Raw genomic sequence first — 24,140 nt, forward strand, 5'->3', positions numbered from 1 at the left:
ACTTCCCTTATGAAATCAGGTTGCAACACCTTGGTCTCTTCAGCCTTGAAAGACTCCATATAAGGGGTGACTAGATCGAAGTGTATAAAATAAAGCTCATAGGTAAGAAAGTGAGGACACATAAAGGGAAATATTTCTTCACCCAGAGGGTCCTTGGTTTATAGAATTCACTTCCAGAAGAGGCTACTACAGCTTTCAGCCTTCATAATGGAACTTGAAAAGGTGCAAAAAAGGGCAACACAAATCATCAAGAAAATGGAACACTTCCCTTATGAAATCAGGTTGCAACACCTTGGTCTCTTCAGCCTTGAAAGACGCCATCAAAGTGTATAAAATTATACATGGATGGGATAGAAAAGGTGGATAGAGAAAAATTCTTTACTCTATCACACAATACTAGGACGAGGGGGCACTCCCTACAGCTCATAGGTAAGAAAGTGAGGACAAATAAAAGGAAATTTCTTCACCCAGAGGGTCCTGGTTTTATAGAAATCACTTTCAGAAGAGGCTGCAAGAGCTTTCAGCCTTCATAGCTTCAAGGCAGGATTAGACAGATTCATGGATGCCAAGTGTATCAGTGGTTATTGAAACGGATGTCCATGTGCTGCCTCTATGTTGGTTGAGGCAGGCATAATCCCATTTGTTGGGGGTCAAGGGAAAGGGAAGGTTTTGCCTTCTCTTTCTGCTCAAGATCCCCATATACAATTGGTGGGTCACTGTGTGACACAGAATTCTGGACTTGATGGGCTTTGGCCTTATTCAGCATGGCTCTTATATTCTTACGACCTTAAATTTGGGCAAAGGCTACCTTGTGGACCAGGGGTCGCCAAACTTGGCAAGACTTGTGGACGTCAACTCCCAGAATTCTCCAGCCAGCTACTTCTGAGGAGCAATAGGTCAGTTAAGGAGATCTCCTGGTTTCAGTATCGATTAACACCTTATGTTTAGATCCCCCACTTTGGATTTCCACTAGGGGTTGGGGGAGCAATGGCTCCCTGCCCCTGGTCTCTTCACTATTCTTTCTCTGCTTGCATGGCCATAGCCACCAGGCATCCACTCTTCCAATATCCTTCTTTCCTGCCCATAATACACTGGTGGGGTCCCAAGGGAACCTTTGCTCTTCCATGCCCATACTCCTTCAGATTCCCTGAACTCCATCCAGCCCATCCTCTTCCTCCTTTATTACATCCCTTCCTCCCTTCTTTTCCTGCCTAAGGGCCTCTGCTAGCAAGGTTGCATTTCTGCCAGCCTTCTGAATTTACATCTTATTTCTTCTTACCATCCGTTAAGCTATCTCATTCTGTAATGCCTTTTCCTGGACTTCTTCCCACTTTCTGCAACTTTGTTCTAATATCTTCTGCTGACTACCTTATAAAAATCTTGTTTATCATTTTCTGATTGTCTGAGGCTTCTGGATCTAAATCAGTGTGTTGCCTGAAAGCCCGGTATATATTATTTCAAGAAAAGTCCTCAGGACTCCCATCTTTCTTTTGCCCTTTTTGCAAGATTCTTACTTTAGGGAACCCCATTTTAGATTCCACACGAGGAAAGATTGAGAATTGGGTTATATTTTGGCTGATTTTGAAATATTAGGATTAGCAGCTGATTTTGAAATACAGTGATACCTCGTCTTACAAACGCCTCGTCATACAAACTTTTCGAGATACAAACCCAGGGTTTAAGATTTTTTTGCCTCTTCTTACAAACTATTTTCACCTTACAAACCCACCACCGCCACTGGGATGCTCCACCTCCGGACTTCCATTGCCAGCCAAAGCACCCATTTTTGTGCTGCTGGGATTCCCGAGGCTCCCCTCCATGGGAAACTCCACCTCCAGACTTCTGTGTTCCGTGTTTTTGTGATGCTGCAACAGAAGTCCGGAGGTGGGGTTTCCAAGCAAGGGGAGCCTCAGGGGAATCCCAGCATCGCAAAAGCACAGAGGTCCAGAGGTGGGGTTTCGAGGACTTCAATGTTTTTGCGATGCTGCAATTTCACTGATGCTCCCTTCCCTGGGAAACCCCACCTCCGGACTTCCGTTGCCAGTGAGCTTGTTTTTGCGATGCTGGGATTCCCCTGCAGCATCGCAAAAACACAGAAGTCCAGAGGTGGGGTTTCCCACAGAGGGGAGTCTCAGGGGAATCCCAGCAGCACAAAAACGGGCGCTTCGGCTGGCAAAAGGGGTGAATTTTGGGTTTGCACGCATTAATCGCTTTTCCATTGATTCCTATGGGAAACATTGTTTCATCTTACAAACTTTTCATCTTAAGAACCTCGTCCCAGAACCAATTAAGTTTGTAAGACAAGGTATCACTGTATTAGGATTAGCAATGCCTTTTTGCTGCGTTTCCCATTTCCAAGCCGGATCTCAGGTGGACACCCCTTATCCCCTGGGATGTCTCCTGGCCTGTCCTTACCTTTTCTCCACATTTTGCCTCTTTCTTTTCCTCCACCACGGCTTGTTCCTGCTCCTTAATTTATTTCTTTTGTTTAGTTTTTTATTTTATTATAACTTTTTCATCATACATATTTTATGTACACAGTTTCGACCAGGTTACATCTTCCACATCATATACACACTCATAACTTTAATATATTCTAATCTTCCCATTTTTTTCAACATCCGTCTCTTTTCTATAATCCTTTATCGCAAATTAATCATTTTGCACCATATCTTTATTATTCCAGCTTCAGCCAAATTATTCTTTCCATAATTCTTTATCTTCTCTTACTCAACCTTTACACATAAAGAGCATCACTATATGCCCAATATTTCTCCTTTATTTTACAGTTACACCAGTTATTTACCATATTTCATCATTTCCGGAAACATCTCTCAAATTCCCCCTTCCCAAATATTAGCATTTTAAATGTTCATCCTAATTTGCATTTTTATCAAAGTCAATAATGTTATTAAATTACCCGTTTTCACATTTTCACTAAAGGCGGGACAAGGTGGGGTTATAAGAGATATCATCTAATGAACATTTTAGTCATATTCTACAATTTGATCTATTGGTCTCTAGCTGTCCCTATTCCTAGGTCTTGGCCAATGGATGCCCCAGGAGTTATCTAACACCTTTTATTTGCTCCAAGCCATCTATATTCCTCTTTTAGCTGAGGTCTGCAAGTTGCCTAACTCTTGTTACTTTTATCAGCTTTCTAACTACCCCAAATTGTTACAAGCTTTACACATGCATATTTCCTGTGGATAAGCATTCTTTGTTGTTGCCAGGCAGACTCCACAATGACAGGCTTCCCAATTTACTTTCAATTGTGTGCAGTTGTAGTCTCAAAATTCATATGGCAGGGTAAAAAAGCGAGAATAAAGATCACAGCTCTTCAAGATGTAAAAAAAGAGGAAGTTTGGGCCTCCACAATTGGAAGATTTATTATCAAGCAGCCACTCTAAAATGGATCAAGGACTGGTTAACTTTAGACAACAAGAGAATCTTAACTTTGAGGGCCATGATTTAATGTTGGGGTGGCATGGTTTCATACGGTACGACTAATATAAAGCACATATATATTTTTTAAAAAGATACAACGAGGAACTCACTTCTACAAACATGGTTAGAAATTAAGAAAAACCATTTTCTCACAATGCCAGATTGGGTATCCCCAATAGAGGCAATTTGTCATCCAAATTCAATTAAAATAGGAGAAATAATTAAATATAAAAATCTTTTAGGCTCACAGCTAAATTTAAAAACCAAACAAGATCTCAGTGCAGAAGTTATAATATTGAACTGGTGGACATATGCACAGACTCAGACAAGATTTTTACAGGATAAAAAAGGCTACATTTTTCAAAAAGGCAACAGTGACTTAGATTAAGTTAATTATGAAAGGTCAGGGAAAGCTAATTGGTAAAATTTACAAATTTATGATAAAATATAAAATGCAAGGTGACATTGTTAAAGACAGGACGATTAGTTGTTGTGGAAATTTTGGGCGTACCATAGATTTAAATAGATGGGAGAAGCTCTGGCCTTACAATTGGAGGATAACCAAATCAGTAGCTTTTAAAGAACATCAATTTAAAATGTTTTATTGATGGCATTTACCACCCAACAGATTAGCAAAAATGTACCCAACTATTCAACCAAAATGCTGGAAATGCAAAGAAATTGGTTCATATTATCACTGGTGGTGGACATGTCCTAAAGCTAAAACATATTGGAATATGATTGAGAAATTACTAAACAAAATCACAAAATGTGAAATAAAAAATGCTCCAGAATTTTTTTATTAGGCATCCTCTCCAAAAACTATACAAAAGAAATTAGATATTTGATAATACATATTTTAATGGTGGCTGGAATAAACTTTGCTCAAAGATGGAAAGGAGAAGAAATTCCACAAGAACAAGATTTAATTAAGAAAGTAGTAGAATGTGCCGAAATGGACATGATGATAAGGTTAAAAGATCAAGAAGAAACTGAATATTACAAAGTATGGGACAAGGTTTACAATTGGTTAGAACAAAAAATTAAGGGAAAATAATTAGTGGTTAATTAAAATACAATTACAGAGAATACTTAAATAAATTGAATAATTTGCAAATGAAGTAAAATACTGTATAAGGAACAGTATATCTTACTTTTAGAAATTTTACGTACGATTAAACTTTACTCTGAACAACTTCTAAAAATAGTGGGGCGGATAAAAGCCCTTGTATATGTTTTATGTTTTTGTTGTTTTGTGTATGTCAATTTAAAAAAAACAATTCTATTTGAATTTTGGCTTGAGCCAGGTGTCGTATTTAGTCCACAAACCTCTCCTATCTTGATAACAGACGGTATGTTTTGTTTCTGTCTACTGTCTTCTGTGCGTCTTCTCTTTCTGTGTATCATGCTGAATAATCACTTATTTGTTTGATTTGAAACAGCATAAAACTCAGAGGAGTGTCATGCAGACACCAATACGCAAAAAGAAACAGGGCCAAAGGGTCTCTCCGACCAAGGAAGCATCGGAGAACGTATGGAGCAGAGCTGCAGTCCTGCCATCAAAAAAGTCCAGTTTCCCCTCTTCGCAGTTGAGAGAGACGCGGATTCTTGTTGGCCTCCCAGTCAGGACGAGATAAGACCGTTTTGATGGAGAAATGGCCATGTATTTCCCTTTCCATTCCCCAATCTGCCAGTGGTTGGTCTGCACGTCAACATTTGTTGCGTTCTCTGGTTTTTTGGCAATCCCTACACCCCATCCTGCTCCATCTCCTACAATTACTTCCCAGAAATGTCTCCCAGTTGAGAACTTCTGACAGCCAAGGACATAAGGATTAAATTCAAATATTTGGCCTTTTGAGACAAAATACATTACATTAAGTGTCTTAACTCCTGTGATGCTTTTTTGATCTCCAGACATGTGAAGGTTGTTAGGATCGGCTGTGCCTGGGTCCAGAGTTACATTCTCTGTAAGGGGAAAGGGAAGGAAGGATGGAGAAGAACAAGAGTTTCAGTTGCAGGCCTTGCGTGTGCCTTCACCCCCAAGAGTTCATCCCTCTTTTGTGAAGGGACTTCAGCTTCCAAACATCCCTTCAGGGCAGAAAACTCATTGTTATTTTCAAAAGCATTGCCTTGTTAAGAGTTCTCCAACTTTGGCAACTGTAAGATTTGTGGACTTCAACACTTGGAATTCCCTGATGGGGCCAGGTACCCCCTGTACTCCTTTTTTCCAAGCAATCAGGCTCTCTCCCATCTGTCTTCCTTCCTTCCTTGCTTCCTTGCTTCCTTTTATTCATCTACTTATTTATTGGATTTCTATACCGCCCCTCTCCGAGGACTCAAGGTGGCTCACAACATATAATAAACAATATACAATATCTTGAATCCAATTAATTAGTTAAAAATCTAAAACTCCAAAAAAAGCATTTAAAAAATCATCCCATACACTCAACATTCTCTCAACACATTCATTTGACAGGGGGCAAGAATCTAATGGCCCCAGGCGTGGAGGCATAAATGAGTCTTAAGACTCTTATGGAAGGTGAGAAGGGTAGGGGCAGTACGAATCTCAGGGGGAGCTGATTCCAGAGGACCAGAGCCCCCACAGAGAAGGCTCTCCCCCTAGGTCCTTCCAAATGACATTGTCTAGTTGACGGAACCTGGAGAAGGCCGACTTTGTGGGACCTGACCCGTTGCTGGGATTTCAGTCGCATCCTCTGTTAATTGCTGGCCTATTTGGCATCCTTCTAACATCTGGCTTTCTCGTTCCATTCATTTAGGTTGTCTTTGCCACCTGCCAGTCCTGCTGCCACTCAGCTGCACACCCTCAGGATCCCCGAATTATTTGTCCTGCTCTTGGCTCTAAGGCTCACCTGTTCATCTCTTGCCTGCACTGGTCAATTCCTTTAGTCTCTAGTCTCCTATGTGGCCACCACTCTGCTGATTGCCCTTCAGGTCAGTCATGCTGGATGGGGAATTCAGGGAACTCAAGTCCACAAGTTTTACATTGGCCAAGGTTGAAGACTTATGGCCAAGTCCTTCAAACCCTTCATAGTGCTCTACCTCTTCTAGCCTCCTTCACAATTCACTTTAGTTTCCATCTTGCAGATGAGATTAATGGGATTGGGAGAGAAGAGTGGTTGGCTTTGTCTTCAATGAGTTGCTGAGACAGCCAAGGTTGAACAGGGACCCTTCCTAGAGCATTAATCCAGAAGATCAGGCAGAATAAGAGGCTGCCATGTTTCAATTCCAACTGGCAGAGTAGGAAGGATCCCCCAGAGGTAACTTGGGAGAAATTATGGGATTTGAGGAAGCTCCACCCTTTTCTCTACGAGCTTCAGGGTATCACAGGCATGGAGAAAAGGGGAGGATCTTGCACAGGAAACCTCTGCTTTCCTTAGTCTGATCGCCCACAAGGTGGAGGCAACCCTGATGCTCCAACTTTGCTACATGATTTGACCCAAAGGACCTAATTTCTCTGCTTCCAAAGGCCGCATGTCTCACCAACTTACAATCAGGCAGTAAAATCAACAGGATGTTATTAGTTTGGTAGAAATTCAATATTCCTTTCAGTCCCAGGCCAAATGAACTGTTGAACTTACCTGAACGGTCTTCTCGATGCTTTGTTTGTTTTGTTTTTATTGGATTTATATGCCACCCCTCTCCGAAAACTCGGGGCGGCTAACAGCAATCATAAACAGTGTACAATAATAATCCAATACCAAAAGCGAATTAAAAACCTCTTAATATAAAAAAACCAAACATACATGCAGACATACCATGCATAAAATTGTAAAGGTCTAGGGGGAAAGGGTATCTAAATTCCCCCATGCCTGGCGGCAGAGGTGAGTTCTAAGTAGCTTACGAAAGGCACGGAGGGTGGGGGCAATTCTAATCTCTGTGGGGAGTTGGTTCCAGAGGGCCGGGGCCACCACAGAGACGGTTCTTCCCCTGGGTCCCGCCAAGCGACATTGTTTAGTTGACAGGACCCGGAGAAGACCCACTCTGTGGGACCTAACTGGTCGCTGGGATTCGTGTGGCAGAAGGCGGTCCCTGAGGTAATCTGGTCCAGTGCCATGAAGGGCTTTATAGTTCATAACCAACACTTTGAACTGTGATCGGAAACTGATCGGCAACCAATGCAGACTGAGTGTTGGTGTGACATGGGCATATTTAGGGAAGCCCATGATTGCTCTCGCAGCTGCATTCTGCACGATCTGAAGTTTCCGAACACTTTTCAAAGGTAGCCCCATGTAGAGAGCATTACAGTAGTCGAGCCTCGAGGTGATGAGGGCATGAGTGACTGTGAGCAGTGACTCCCGGTCCAAATAGGGCCGCAACTGGTACACCAGGCGAACCTGGGCGAACGCCCCCCTCGCCACAGCTGAAACATGTTTCTCTAATGTGAGCTGTGGATCGAGGAGGATGCCCAAGTTGCGAACCCTCTCTGAGGGGGTCAGTGATTCTCCCCCCAGGGTAATGGACGGACAGATGGAATTGTCCTTGGGAGGCAAGACCCACAGCCACTCCGTCTTGTCTGGGTTGAGTTTGAGTTTATTTATTTATTACTTAGATTTGTATGCCGCCCCTCTCCGAAGACTCACCATCCAGGCCCCAACAGCCTCCAAGCACCGGCACATCACTTCCACTGCTTCGCTGACTGGACATGGGGTGGAGATGTACAGCTGGGTATCATCGGCATATTGATGATACCTCACCCCATGTCCTTGGATGATCTCACCCAGCGGTTTCATGTAGATATTAAATAGCAGGGGGGAGAGGACCGACCCCTGAGGCACCCCACAAGGGAGAGACCTAGAGGTTGACCTCTGACCCCCCCACTAACACTGACTGCGACCGACCGGAGAGGTAGGAGGAGAACCACTGAAGAACAGTGCCTCCCACTCCCAACCCCTCCAGCCGGCGCAGAAGGATACCATGGTCGATGGTATCGAAAGCCGCTGAGAGGTCAAGAAGCACCAGGACAGAAGACAAGCCCTTGTCCCGGGCCCGCCAGAGATCATCCATCAACGTGACCAAAGCAATTTCTGTGCTGTAGCCGGGCCTGAATCCAGACTGCTGAGGACCTAGATAATCGGCTTCTTTCAAGGACCGCTGGAGTTGGAGTGCCACCACCTTCTCAACAACCTTCCCCATAAAGGGAAGGTTGGAGACTGGACAGTAGTTATTTAGCACGGCTGGGTCCAGGGAAGGCTTCTTGAGGGGGGAGCGCACAAGTGCCTCCCTATAAAGGGCCGGAAAGGACCCCCTCCCCAAGGAGGCGTTGACAATCTCCTGGGCCCAGCTCCGTGTCACCTCTCGACTGGCCGAAACCAACCAAGACGGCACGGATCCAGTAGACAGGTGGTGGAACTCACAGCTCCAATGGCCTTGTCCACTTCATCAGGTGTCACCAAGTCAAAGTCCCCCCAGACAGATGGGCAAAGACGTTTAGCCCCAGTCACCTCGACTGACTCGTTGTCAGTCGACTCCGTTTTACAATTGGAGTCGAGGTCTGCTCGGATCCGAGCGATTTTATCAGCGAAAAACGTGTTGAAATCCTCGGCACTACTCTGTAAGGGCTCCCCAACTCCCCCCTGATTAAGAAGGGAGCGGGTTACCCTAAACAGAGCGGCCAGGCGGGATTCCACTCATGCAATCAAGGCGGCATGATACGCACATCTTGCCGCCTTGAGCACCACTTTGTAAGTCTTAATATGAGCTCTTACAAGTGTTCGATCGGATTCGGACTTACTTTTCCTCCATCGCTTCTCTAGACGTCTCTTCTGGTGTTTCAACTCCCGGAGCTCCTCGTCGAACCATGGAGCTCTACGGGGTCTAGCGCCATGGAGAGGTCGCAGCGGCGCAATTCAGTCAAGGGCCTCCGTTGCAGCCTTGTTCCAGGCCTCAGCCAGAGACTCTGCCGAACTGTGGACGAGTGTATCTGGAAGGACCCCAAGCACCTTCTGAAAACCTTCTGGATCCATCAGGTGCCTGGGGCGGAACAACTTAATCGGTTCCGCCTCCCTGCGGGGGAGGATTGGAGCCAGGAATCAAGCCGCGGTAGAAAATGGTTTGACCATGACAAAGGCAACACTTCTAAGCCCCTTAGTCTCAGACCATTACTCAGTTGCTCAGAGAGGAATACCATGTCGGGTGCATGCCCCCCCTCGTGAGTCCGACCCTGTACTACTTGGGTCAGGTCCATGGCTGCCATGGTGGTCATGATCTCCTGTGCCAGTCCAGGGGATTCGCTGAGCGACGGCAGGTTGAGGTCCCCCAAGACAATAAGTCTAGGGAACCCCACCGCCAACCTGGCTACCTCCTCGAGTAGCACAGGCAGGGTTTGTGCCATGCAGCTGGGTGGCAGGTACATGAGAAACAAGCCCACCTGAACCCCTAAATCCAACTTCACCAGGAGGGACTCACAACCCGCAATCTCCGGAGCAACGAGTCTACGTAGGCAAAGGCTCTCCCTGGCTATAATAGCCACTCCTCCCCCACTTCCCTGGGGTTGAGGTTGATGCCATATCTGAAACCCGGCTGGGCAAATTTCAGAGAGAGGAACTCCTCCCTCTGGGCCCAGCCAGGTTTCAGTTACACATGCTAGGTCGGCCTCCTCATCCAGGATTAAATCCCAGATGAGGAGAGCTTTATTTACCACCGAACTGGCATTGAGAATCAGCAACCTGAGCCCAGGGCCAGAATTACACTCGTCACCAGTATTCTGGCTTGAGCTCACGGAGCCGGAACAAGGGATCGTTATTAAGCAACGATCCCTCCTTCCCCTGGAATGGCTAGCTCCGTGGCTCCCGCCATATCTGCCTCTCCCCAGCAACAGTGAAATATCCTGACCCTCTGTCACCCCAGAGATAGGTGTCCCTCCCCCTCCTGCCTCTCCAGCGCCAGGTAGGCCAAATATATTATTTACATCGTTCACATTCATCTCACCCATATTATGACCCCATCCATCCCACCCATCCCACCCATCCCATCACCCATCCCAATCATTCACTCCATACATACTACACCTACCCCAATTATCCATCACTAAAACACCCCCCCAATAATTAAGTTAAAATATAAATCAGTTTATAATTAAAAATACTAAAGATTAAAATATTAATAAAAAGATAATAGATACGAATAAAAAATATAGAATATATAAAATATAGGTAATAGTGCAGCAATTCAGTTGATTAAGATAGATCCAGTCAGCAGCAAATGTTGGACTCTCAATGCACTGCATTGAGAGTCCAACATGGGTAATACTTCAGCCTTATTGGCAGGGACTGAGTTAAAAATTAGCATATAAAACAGGTCCCGCCCCCTTAGCTGCCTCAATGGGCCAGTCAATTAAAAATGGAGTGGTGTAATGAACAAAGAATAATTTATTAACCACAAGTATGCAAGGCAAAACTTTAACTGTAGACATAGAAAATAGAAATTTTAGAAAAAAACAAACAAACCAAAAACTCTGTGCCCCTGGGCCTCAAGAAACAGCCGGGCGGGTTTGGACTCTCCTTGCAGTGCATCGAGAAGACCATTCAGGTAAGTTCAACAGTTCTTCTCCTATGCACTGCTACAGAGAGTCCAACATGGGATATAGTCAAGCTCATTTACCTAGGGTGGGAGACGGCTGGAGCAGGGGCGCAGAAGCAGTGCACACCCTTTGCAGCACTCTATGTCCAAAGGTCACTTTCGCTGAAGCTAAAGCATCCAGACGATAGTGTTTTATAAAGGTAGTAGGAGCAGCCCAGCTAGCCACACGACATGTGTAGCTCATGCAGCCGTGGTAGCTGCACTCCTGGTAGAGTGGACTGTGACCCCTGCAGGCAGAGGGGTAGCTTTGGACTTGTATGCTGAAATTATACAAGAGCGAACCCACCTGCTGATGGTCTTGGATGACACTCTGGATCACATCAACGAAGGGAGGAAAGAGACGAACAAGGATTTCTGAACGGTCTTGTCCGGCGGATATTCACCTTCAGGGCTCTGTGAACATCTAGCTTGCGCCATCTAAGCTCCAAAGGATGGGACCCATGAGTGCAAAAGTCCGGTAGGATTATTTCTTGGGTGCAATGAAAGGCCGTATTAACCTTAGTTAGAAAAGTTGGATCTAGGTGCAAAACTACCCTATCTGGGTGAAAGATGCACAAGTCAGGTCTCACCGACAGGGCAGACAACTCTGATACTCTCTTGGCCAATGTAATGGCCACTAGGAAGGCCATCTTAAAGGACAGGAGCCGCAGTGAAATCGGGTGTAACGGTTTGAATGGTGGGTCCATAAGTGCGTGTAGGACTAAGGGCAGGTCCCAGGTAGGGAAGCGGTGGATCGTAGGAGGGCAGATGTTGGATGCTCCTCTGAGAAAGTTTTTGAGCCATGGGTGGTGAGAGATAGGCCAAAGGTGGTCGGGTCTCAGCACCGTAGCTATGGCCGTGACCTGTCTGTGCAGCGTGTTCGGCACCAATCCCCTGTCTAACCTGGTTTGCAGGAAGAACGGCAAGTGGACCACTGATGAAGATTGAGGGTTGATGTTCTGTGTCTTGCAGAAAGTGCAATAAGCTGCTCAGGTGGCCTGATAGATGCACATTGTAGATGGTCTGCGTGCCGCTTGGATGGTGGAAATGACCTTATCAGGTAAGTGTTCTCTTCTCATGTGATCCCTCTCAAGTGCCACATGGCAAGTTTCCACCATTGAGGGTCTGAATGAAAAATTGACCCCTAGCTGAGGGACTCGGGGCTTGGGAATCCACTATGGATTTGAAACCAGCAGATCCATGAGATCGGCGAAACAAGGGCGTCGGGGTCAATAAGGGGCCACTAGTAAGACCTCTGCTTGTTCCTCCAAATCTTGGCCACCACTCTGGGAATGAGACAAATTGGGGGGAAGGCATACAGGAGGCCTTCTGGTCAAGGTGAGTGTAGTGTATTGATGCATTCTGCTCCCGGAGATGGGAAGCGGGAGAAGAACCTTGGTAGTTGATTGTTGAGGTGCGTCACAAACAGGTCTACCTCTGGAACACCGAACTTGTGGACAATGTCCTGAAACAGGTCAGGATTCAGGCTCCACTCGGCTGGGTCCAGAGTACTTCGGCTTAGCCAATCCGCTTGGACATTGGACACACCTGAGATGTACTCGGCTCACAGGGAGATTAGACATGGCTCTGTCCAGTTGTAGAGTCTCTGGGCCTCCTACATGAGCCTGCCCGATCTCGTTCCCCCTTGGTGGTTGATATGGGAACGTTTGGCGACGTTGTTGGTCAGGATAAGGACATGGTGGCCTTGCACAAGGTGGGTGAAGCAGCAAAGGGCCAGGGAAACTGCTTGCAGTTATACCAGGTTGATGTTGACCTCTGAGAGATCCTCTGATGTCCAGAGCCCTTGGGCCACTTGAGTGCCTGTGTGCGCTCCCCAGCCGAAGAGGCTTACATCAGTGTTGATTATCACTTCCTCGTTTATCAGGAAAGGAGAGCTCTGCTGTAGGATTCCAGATCTCAACAAAGGAAGAGAATGCCGGACCTTTGGGCTGATCAGGACGGATCATTTGGAGTGGCTGCTTCCTGCTCTTTGAAACGGGAGTAGAAACCACTGTAGTGGTCTGGTGTGTAACCGAGCCCAGGGGATGATGCCGATACAGGAAACAAACATCCCCAACAGCTGGGATAGAAAAATTAGTGACACTCTCCTGTGTTGTTGTGCCTGGAGTACCATGGTTTTGATCCTCTCCTGGCAGTCTGGAGAGAGGTATACCCTGCAGTCTTGAGTGTCTACAGTCGCACATAGGTGTGGTAGGCGCATTGTTGTTGTCAGATGGTTTTTTTGGTAATTCATGGTGGTCTCTTTGAAGTCTGTCCTTGCCTGTTGTGGACTTCTGGACAGAATGATGTTGTCGAGATACACCATCAGCCGTATGAATCTTGTTGTGAGGTCTGCTGACAGCACGTCTAGGATCTTTGTGAAGGTCCTTGGCACCGATGAGAGGCCGAACAGCATTGCCTTGTATTGGAAATGTCATTCCTGTAGACAGAAACGAAGAAACTTTCTGTGGTCTGGATGAACTGGAATGTGCAAATAGGCCTCTTTGAGGTCTATGGATGTTAGCCAATCGTGCCGGTGGATGGAGGCTAGGATCGTTTGCAGTGAATGCATTTTGAAGTGGTGGTAGCGGATGTAAATGTTCAGTTGTTTGATATTTAGGATTAGTCGGCAACCACCTGAAGCCTTGGGCACTATGAACACAATTGAGTAATAGTCCTGGCCCTCCTGACTGGTCGGCAATGGTTCTATAGGCCCAATGTCCAACAGGTGCAGGACCTCCTGAGTCAGCATATGATGTTTCTGGGCATTGAATATTATCAGGCAGTTCAGTAATCTGGTTAGAAGGTGGCAAATGAACTCTAATCAAAGGCCTTGGTCTATGGTGTTCAAAGTCCAGGTGTCTGAAGAGATGGACTCCCAGGAGGCGATTAAATGCTGAAGTCGACCTCCGATGGGTGAGTGACCTGGTGAGTCACTTGGACATACGGTAGCCCCTGTTGTTGTTGATCTTGAAGGGGCGTCTGGACTGATGGAACTGTCTGTTTCTATCTGTAAAGGCGGTTCTGTCAGCTCTATAGGTGGACTGATTGTAAGTTCCCAATTGGTACGGCCTGTAGGACTGGGATGTTGCCGGAGAAGAGTCAGACCGAAAGGGCTGTGTTCGTTGGTATGGGGCCTGGCTTCGGTCCTGCCTCTGGGCTGATCTTGGGAGAACCTTCTTTTTGTCCTTATCCTCGATGAGGACGGAGTCTAAAGATTCCCCAAACAGCTTTGTCCCCTGGAAGGGGGCGGAGGCCAGGCACCACTTTGACTTGGCATCTGCTTGCCAAGAGCGCAGCCAAAGCAGGTTGACTGCTAAGGATCGGGCTGAAAACCTAGCTGCCGTCAAGGTGGCATCTGCAGAGAATTCAGCCGCCGCCAAGAGCTTATTGATTTCCTGGCGTACGCATCCAGCCATAACTTAGTTAGAATGTCTTTAAGCCATAAGATGGATGCCCTATTGAAGAAGGAAGCTACTGGTGCTGCCCTGAAGGCCCAGGCGGAGGTCTGATGGGACTTTTTAATCAGGGTTTCCACCTTATTGTTGTCTGATTTAAGGCCATCTGCCATATCCAATGGCATCAAGGCATTGGAGACCAGGCTTATCACAGAGGAATCCACACTCGGAAACTGGAGAAGTGTTTCCATTTCAGGATTAAAGGAGTAGAATTTTTTCTCTGAGGTTATTGGGCCCAGAGACGCTGCTGGATGCTCCCAGGGACGTTTGACGTCGTCCACATGCAGGAAAATTGATTGACTCCTTTTGAGGCTCTGTGAGGAGCTGTGTGGCTGGCTGGATGCCACTGAAGGCTGCGCTGGCTGGGTGGCACTGTCCAGAGCCAGGGTCTGCTCGTCTTTATGCAAAAGGATCCGGAACAGATCAACAGATTGAAAAGACCTGTGAAGGTTGGCTGTTCTGTGGTGGTGGCCTCATCTTCAGAGAGATCATCTTCTGGTTCACTAACCATCTCTTGCAGCCCAGAGTCCTCATTGAAAGAGTCCTGGGGTGACTGTGTAGTAGGCAGGGCTGCCCACACATCTCTGCATTCAGCTCAATCTAGGGTGGGGATGGCATACTGATGTACCCCCGCAGCAATTTCCTGTGAATAGGCTGCAGCAAGCATCTCCTGAACTGATGGAGTCATAGTCTGCCAGGCCTCTTGGGAGCCCTGTAGGCCAGCTGCTCTAGGGGTGAATGTGGCAGAGGGTGCACGGGACCTCGGAGTACCCTGGGGTTAAAGCCAGGTTTGGGTAGGTAGGCCCAGGTCCACTTTAGGTGGCAGAATGTCCTGTCTCAACTGTTGACCTGAGGAGATTGACTGGGGAGGGGACTGAGGCTTGTCTTTGTGCAGCCTCCAGCTGCCCCTCCAGGGCCTTGATTTGTTTCTCTGCCTTGAGGGCTGAAGAAGAGGAGTCCATTTTGTCCCTTGATTTTTGTCTTTAGCTTTTGATTGGGTGGTATTTGAAGGGGTCCCCTCCCCTGAGGTTTGTTGTGGTTGATCAGCCATGAATAAGCTGTAGTACTCACACAAATGGTAATATGAAGCTGATTGTGGTAAACACACCAGCAAAATAAGCTAGAAAATGGTGGTTGTGAGTGCACCCACGAGCGCACCTGCTTGCTCTCAACTAAGACTTCCAGGGCGTGGCTGCCCTACTGGCCGGGTAACAGAAAGGCCCAGGTCGATTCTGCTTGGTCACTTCCTGCTCCAAAATGGTGGGCGCAACTCTCTAGGCATAAAAACAGCTGAACGAGAGGAAAGACTATGGGGCTGAACGGCCTATAGCCAATTCTGTAGCCTACGCTCTGCCCCCACCATTCAAATTAGCTGCTAGGCTTGTTTCCTGCTATTTTACACTCTCAGCTGTTCGGCGCTTCGTTATCAGCTTTCCGATCGCAGCTTCCAGCAAGTCCCTTGTGGCGTCTTTGTGAGCGCTCCAGGAAGGAGGGGGGGGGGCAGCGAAAAGGCATGCGTCGCAACACAGAGGCCTGAGGAAGACTCCTAAATCCCCTTATTTTTTGGTCTCTTGAGGTGTGTTTCACAGAGCAGTGACCCCAGACCGTGGTTCCCTGGCTTCGGGGCAGTGTGAAGATGCATCCAGGAAAGAAGGATGGGGGGGGAGGCAATGCCCCACAGGGTAGAGGCCTCAGAAGAGTCCCATTCTATTCCATGGCAATCCTTCCTATAAAAAAGGGAGAGAAAAAGAAAACAAAACAATAATAATAATTATTATTATTATTATGATGATGATGATTATTATTATTATTATTATTATTATTGAAAAGGTAGGAGAAAGAACTCAGCGTCCCTACAATAGCACTGAGTTTTTAAGACTGGCCCACTAGGGCAGCTAAGGGACCTGTTTTATATGCTAAGTTTTAACTCAGTCCCTGCCAATAAGGCTGAAGTATTACCCATGTTGAACTCTCCGTAGCAGTACAGTGGAGAATTTCTCATTTCTCCAAATCTTTCTTTTTACCCCAAGAGTGAAACATTAAGACCTGTAGATGAGGTCTCCAGAACTGAACACAGTATTCTAAATGTGGTCTCCCCAGTGGTTTATACAGAGAAATCACAATCTCCCTCTTCCTGCTTGTTATACCTCTAGCTATGCTGCCAAGCATTCTACTTGCTTTCCCTACTGCCTGACTGCACTGTTAACCCATTTTGAGACAGTCAGAAATCACTACCCCTAAATCCTTCTCTTCTGAAGTTTTTACTAGCACAGAACTGCCAATACAATACTCAGATTGAGGATTCCTTTTTCCCAAGTGTATTATTTTACATTTGGAAACATTAAACTGCTGTTTCCATTGCTTTGACCACTTATCTACTAAAGCTAAATCATTTGCCGTATTACAGACGCCTCCAGGACTTCAATTTTCTAGATTATGTACAGAACAGAGCAGAATGGAGTAAAGCTGAGTGGCTTGGCATGGAGGAGAGGAGTAGGAGTAGGAATAGAACAGAACAGGACAACAGCTTTATTTGGCCAAGTATGATCAGACACACAAGGAATTTGTCTCTGCTGCATAAGCTCATATTGTATATATAAATGGCAAGTAATAATTCATAAATTATAAAACCATTAAAGTTTACTGGATTATCATAGTCTTTAGGGTATCTAACCCAAATTTTCCTCTTTTTTGTCAATTATCATGTTTCTCTTAAAGTTACTGGCATCAGAGCTTAAAATAGCAAGCGACTGAGATTCTTACAAATTCTTATATTTACCTTCTTGTAGTTGAAATCCACTTTCCAGAATATCTGGGGAAGAAAAGGGAGGGATTCAGCATCTCATCACTAGAATTCAAGCAACAGAAGGGCCTCCCTACAGATATCCTGGTTTGATTTCCTTGGACTCAAATCAGGAAATAAGGAATATGGAAAACCAGAAGCCAGAATGTCATTGGTGGCTATATATTGTATATTCCATCAGGTATAAATATATTCTACTATATATTCAAGATGCAGATAGTTCTCAATTTACAACTATTTGGGTAGTGAAGTTTCAGCGGCACTGAAAAAAGTGACTTATGACCAATTCTCACACTTATGACTGCTGGAGCCTCCCCAGTCATGTGATCTAAATTTGGGCATTGGGAACCAGCTTGTATTTACGATGGTTGCGGCATCTGGAATTGTCCTCTTCAACCCTCCTGGGGAGCTTTTGACAAGCCAAAAAGTTCATAAAATGGGGCACTGCTCACTTAGTAACTGACTTGCTTCACAACAGGAATTTTCAGCTCATCTGAAGTCGTAAGTCAAGAACTATCTGTATAAACTCTATTATACTTAGTGGTGCTTATTCTGCTTCCCCAGTGATCAGTTCATATGGATTTGGGCTACAAAGAATACAGGCAAGTCTGTCTTCCAATCATAACTGAGCCTCTGATCCTGAAATCAATCCCTCTTTGATCCATGTGACACTGAACCAGAATCTCTCTTGGATGCTTAAAATGTCATCCAGGGTTAAACCTCAACAGCTCTTTTTTACCTCTCATTTTTTTCCTGGCACTTTTCAGAAGCGCAGGGAGATTACTGTAATCCCAGATTGCCCACTTCGGCTCTATAAATAAATCCACTGGATTCTCATACGTTTCCTTAGCCTGGTACCTGGCAAGTAAAAATAACAGAATAAGAGTGAGAAGGTCATCTAGTCCAGTGTTTTTCAACCGGTGTGCCGCGGCACACTAGTGTGCCGTGAGACATGGTCAGGTGTGCCGCGAGGTGGCTCCTGCAAGCCCTGGAGCTCCCACTTGCAGAAGACGCCCCCCGGCTATTGCCCGCCGCCACCGCTATTGGCACCCTCCCGCGGGAGGCCGGCAAAGGTTGCTTTGAAAGTCGGCCCCCTCGCGCCCATGGCTTCTCGTCGCTAATGGCGGCGGGCAATAGCTGGGGGAGGGGCGGCTTCTGCAAGTGGGAGCTCCAGGGTTCCATTTGTGGCTGTCGCCGCCCGCCCGATCCGTCCTTCTCTCCGGCTTTCTTGGGGCGTGGCTCCTCCCACAGCGGTAGCTGCAGCGGTGCTGGCGATCCGGCCGCTAGCTGCTCCGAGCGCTGTGGGAACGCCCACCCCTCTCACAGTCCCGTCCCGGGCTGTCAGTAAAGGGGCTGCTTCCCATCCCCCTGCCAGCTTGCTCAGAACATTCAAACTAAGGAAAACCTTCGCCGGCCTCCACAGAGAAGAAAGGGAGAGAATGAGAGAGAGCAACAGAGAGAGAGAGAGAAAGAACAAGAGAGAGAAAGCATGAGAGAAAGAACAAGAGAGAGAGAGAAGGAAAATAAGAGAACAAGAGAGAGAGAAGGAAAGCAAGAGAGAAAAAGAGAGAGCAAGGGAGACAGATAGGGAGAGGAAAGGAGAGAGAGAGAAATGAGAACAAAAAAGGGAGAAAAAAGGAAACGAGAAAATGATTGAGGCAGAGAATGAGAGGAGAGAGAAACAAAAGAGAGAGAGAGTGGTGATTCTTGAAGCATATGGTAAAAAGCACCCAAATAATAAGAAACCCCCCCCCAGCCCACACCTGTTTTTGAAAAGAATTAGAGAAAAAAAACCCAGCCCTCAACTGGTTTTGGAAATGGTTCAAGTGTATACACACACATAAGGGGGGGAGAGAGACAGGGATGGAAAAAGAGGAGAAGTGAGAGGGAGAAGGAATGAGGGAAAAAGGGAGGAAGAGAGAGAAATGAGAAACATGAGAGAAAAGGGGGAAAGACAGGAGAAGTACCCAGAAATGAGACAGTGGTATAAATTTGAGGAGGGATGATTGATGATTGACTGTATTTATAAGGGGATGTTACATGGGATTGTATATATGAGGGGGTTATTATGTATGTATGTATGTATGTATGTATGTATGTATGTATGTATGTATGTATTTATTTATTTATTTATTAGATTTGTGTCATTTTGGTTGGTGGTGTGCCCCAGGATTTTGTAAATGTAAAAAAATGTGCCGCGGCTCAAAAAAGGTTGAAAATCACTGATCTAGTCCACCCATCACCACCCCATTACCCAAGCAGGAGACCTTGCATCAGCGATGGTGAACCTTTTTTGGCTCAGGTGACAAGAGTGCAGGACCATGTGATAGTATTCACACGCCTGCCCAAACCCATCATGCAATGCCCTCTCCCACACACATGGACACACAACCCCCACGCTGCCTCCCACACATGCATACAACCTCCCCCTGTGCGTGTGCACAGGCCACACTGAAGCTTCTGGTCTTCCAATTGGCCCATTTTTTGCCGTCCCCAGAGTTCAGGAGGATTTTGGAAGAGCAAAAATGACAGAAAAGAAGGCCGAAAAACTGCTGTGCATGCTGGAGCTGACAAAGGGCAATGCCTCACATGCCGTCAGCAATGCATACTACCTGTGGCACGTGTGCCATAGTGTCGCATCACTGCCTTACACCATCTCTTCTTGAAAGCTTCCAGTGATGAAGCTCCCACAATGTCTGAAGGCAAACTGTCCCAGTGATTCATTAGTCAGAAAATGTCACCTTATTTCTAGGTTGAATCTCTCCTTGATCACTTCCATCCATTATTCCTTGTGTGGCCTTCAGGTGTTTTGGAACACTGCTATCACGTCTCCCCTGGTCCTTCTCTTCAATGGACTAGCCATGCCCAGTTCCTGTAACCCTTATCAACCTGCCAATAGAAGCTTTCTAAACCATCAGATGGTTTCAGTTTTGGGCTCTCTAATCTTGAAAATTCTTGTGAATCTCTTGGCCAAACAAATGGATTGTATCTTACCAAATGACTGATGACCAATGATTAATATGGGTGATGTATGTAATTAGACAATGGATATAATACTCAAATTGATCTTGATGGATTAATGTAATGCAATGAAACCACACTTACAATAACCTTCAATTTAGTTGTTTAAAAAATGACTTACATTTTCGCAGTTACAATCTATCACAGTGTCCCTGTAATCACAATTTGTTTGCTTCGCAACCGGCATGTATTTATCATACTTGCATTGCTTGGAAGAGCTTAGACTCAATAGGTGAATAAAATGACAAAATTCTAAACATGTGACTGACTGTGAAACTAACCAACTGTGAAACCAACTGTAACCAATATCAAATATTGTCAATTATATTGTGTTGAAGTAATTTGAGGAAATGTCTAAAAAGCCCTGAAAAAGTATGTTGTCTTTACATTAAAATACTGCTAAATATAAACATAAGTTTCCAAAATAGTAAAACTGCTGGAGGATCTGAGACTGTGAAGAAAAGGGTGAATTTACTTACTTCCTCAAGATGCTTCCAATGTCCTAAAAATAAAGAAACAAAGCACTGAAAGGAACAATTTCCTATGCAGAAAATTCTTACATTCACAAAATAAATATAATAATAAAAAATAAATAAAGAGCCGCCCTGAGTTTTCGGAGAAGGGTGGCATACAAATATTATTATTATTATTATTATTATTATTATTATTATTATTATTATTATTATATAATAATAAATGAGTAGTTTTAATTTTTAAAATCTCATTGTTCTCCTCCCCCAGTTGTTCAATTTCTTTTAGCAAGGTATTTTTACTTTTTTGCCTAAGAAAAATGATATGCTGGTTGAATCTAGCACACTTACAGGTGTGTAATGCTTCTTGTGAGCCACTCTGAGTCCTCAGAGAGGGGCGGCACACAAATCTAATAAATAAATATATATTTATATCAAATCCCAGTAAGGTATGGCTAGCTGATGAGGCCAGAACAAGGCCGAAATAGTGCTATCCTAGTCTCCCTTAATTTTAAAAATTCAGTAAAAACATGTGATACATCGGTATATATATACTGTATAATGATAATGATAATAATAATAATAATTATTATTTATTAGATTTGAAGGCCACCCCTCTCCGCAGACTCGGGGCGGCTCACAAATCTCTATATATACACACACATACATACATACATATAAATAGCAAAAACAATAAATTACAGTGTTCCCTCGATTTTTGCGGGGGATTCGTTCCGAGACCGCCCACGAAAGTCGAATTTTCGCAAAGTAGAGATGCAGAAGTAAATACACTATTTTTGGCTATGAACAGTATCACAAGCCATCCCTTAACACTTTAAACCCCTAAACTGCAATTTCTCATTCCCTTAGCAACCATTTAGATTATTACTCACCATTTTATTTATTAAACTTTATTAAAAAAAATATTTATTAAAGACGGACGAAAGTTTGGCCATGATGTATGACATCATTGGGTGGGAAAAACTATGATATAGGGGGAAAAACGCAAAGTATTTTTTAATTAATATTTTTGAAAAACCGTGGTATAGCCGTTTCGCGAAGTTCGAACCCGCAAAAATTGAGGGACCTCTGTATTACAGAACAAATCACTAACCAACTATTATCAGACTACACTATACTAAACCACTAAACCAAACCACACTCACACAAAAGGTGTACAGTGAACCCCCGATCATTGCGAGGGTTCCGTTCCAGGACCCCCCGCAACGAGCGGGTTTTCGCGAAGTAGCGCTGCGGAAGTAAAAACACCATCTGCGCATGCGCGCCCTTTTTTCCATGGCCGCGCATGTGCAGATGGTGTTTTTTACTTCCGCACCTGGGAAGACCCCCGCCCAACAGCTGAGGAGCCGCCTGCCTGCCCGCCGCTTGTCCGGCCACCGCTGGTGCCGCCGCCGCTCGTGCTGCCGCTGTTGGTGCGGCCGTCGCTTGTCCGGCCGCCGCTCGTGCCGCCGCCGCTTGTCTGGCCACCGCTCATGCCGCCGCCGCTCGTGCGGCCGCCGCTCGTGCCGCCGCTGCTGGTGCGGCCGCCGCTTCTCCGGCCGCCACTCGTGCCGCCGCCACTTGTCCGGCCACCGCTCATGCCGCCGCCGCTCGTGCCGCCGCTGCTGGTGCGGCCGCCGCTTCTCCGGCCGCCGCTTGTGCCGCCGCCGCTTGTCCTTCTCTCTTTTTTTTCTTGCGGCGAGCCCGAGCCGTTCCTCTCTTGAGTGCAGCCGAGCTTCCCTTGGCCCCCTTTGGCCCCATCGCCTCCTCCCCGCCTGCTTTTCCTCGCCAAGCGCACGAAAAAAAAGAGAGAAGGCTTCTGCCAGAAGCCGGGGTGACGGCGGAGGAGCTCCGAAAGCCGGAGAAGAAGAGTCTCGCAGGCGGGGAGGAGGCGACGGGGCCAAAGGGGGCCGAGGGAAGCTCGGCTGTGGTCGAGAGAGGAACGGCTCGGGCTCGCCGCAAGAAAAAAAAGAGAGAAGGACAAGCGGCGGCCGCACCAGCAGCGGCCGCACGAGCGGCGGCGGCACGAGCAGTGGCCGGACAAGCGGCGGCGGCACGAGCGGCGGCTGGAGAAGCGGGCTCGCCGCAAGAAAAAAAAGAGAGAAGGCTTCTACCAGAAGCCGGGTGACGCCGGAGGAGCTCCGAAAGCCGGCTAGCGGCTTCCCCCCCGCAAGAACTCTTCGCCCGCCCACGCCGTTGCTCGCGCCACTCAGCTGGGAAGCGGGGCTGGGGTTTCCCCGCCGCCCACGCAAAGGGGAAACCCCGGCAAGAGGGGGAAGACCCAGGGAAGCCGCCCAGCAGCTGATCTGCCCGGCAAACTCCACCATCTACGCATGCGTGGCCATAGAAAGAAAAGGGCGCGCATGCGCAGATGGTGTTGTTTACTTCCGGGTTGAAAAATCGCAAATTAGCCTGTTCGCAATGGTCGGGAACACAATAACTGGGGGATCACTGTATAGCAAAAACAAAAGACCATTTGACAAATAAAATAGTGCATCAATGGTTTAGAAAAATGCCCTGAATTTATGCTTCCAGAATCAAAGCACTTTGGGAGAATCCAAGCAGTTATAATACTTTGCAGAAGACTCTACAAATAACATCCGCAACCACATCCCCTAGGGATAGGAACCTCAAACTGTGAAGAATATACGGATTTGGTGACCAGAACTTTGAATTCTTGCTTTTCACACGATCTGCTTTATCTGAATTACATTATGTATGCCTAATGTAAGCCATTACAGGTAATCCTTGACTAAATAGTTCATTTAGTGACCGTTCCTTTCCAGAGAAAGTCAAAAGGATTACAGTACTAAATAAGGAGTTGAAAAAAAGATTTTGATCTTGGTGGAGTGCAGCCAGAACCTTACATGCAGACATGGAAAGATATATCAATCTCCACAAGAGAAGAATGGATGGAAAAAAGTGATGGAGTTAGAAAAGATGAAAAAAAATGATTGCTTTAATAATATATGACATGTTGTTTCTACTTGGGAGCTAATTCTAAATTTTGTGATTGAGCTAGAAAAAATGAACTGCAAAATTAAAAAGCTGAGGTAATTTTATTTTGTATTTTACTGTGAAGGAAAAAAAGTTGAGAGACTTTTTATTTTTTCTTTACCCTACACTTGGTATGCTTAGCCTAATGAAGAAAAGGCTTAGGGGAGACACAACCACCATCTTACAACACTTGAAAGGCTCTCATAGGGAAAAGGGCATCAATTTACTCTCCACAGCACCTGAGGGCAAGGGGTGGAAGCTCATCATAAAGAAATCCAACCTAAAATAAGGAAGAACTTCCTGAGAGTGAAAAGTATTTATCAGCAATACAGCTTCCCTCACAGTGTCCTGGGTGCTCCATCACTG

General features: G+C 45.9%; 1 protein-coding gene across 4 annotated transcripts in view; it reads right to left on the reverse strand.

Annotated features, from left to right (window-relative positions):
- Positions 1-4,231: 4,231 nt before the first annotated feature.
- LOC139160098 (E3 ubiquitin-protein ligase TRIM39-like) overlaps positions 4,232-24,140 on the reverse strand; it is a 51,708-nt gene continuing 31,799 nt past the window's right edge. For 2 of the 4 annotated variants that reach the window (XM_070737632.1, XM_070737631.1), the window contains 4 exons: positions 20,787-20,809; positions 18,026-18,144; positions 17,263-17,295; positions 4,232-5,412 (listed from right to left, as the gene is read on the reverse strand). In XM_070737632.1, the coding sequence (XP_070593733.1) occupies positions 4,898-5,412; positions 17,263-17,295; positions 18,026-18,144; positions 20,787-20,809 (690 nt within the window). In that variant the 3' untranslated portion in view covers positions 4,232-4,897. The remainder of the gene's footprint in view (positions 5,413-17,262; positions 17,296-18,025; positions 18,145-20,786; positions 20,810-24,140) is intronic. The other 2 variants (XM_070737633.1, XM_070737634.1) reach the window with 2 other exon arrangements.

This window comes from Erythrolamprus reginae, chromosome 2 (genome assembly GCF_031021105.1).
Source record: "Erythrolamprus reginae isolate rEryReg1 chromosome 2, rEryReg1.hap1, whole genome shotgun sequence".
Lineage (NCBI taxonomy): Eukaryota > Metazoa > Chordata > Lepidosauria > Squamata > Dipsadidae > Erythrolamprus > Erythrolamprus reginae.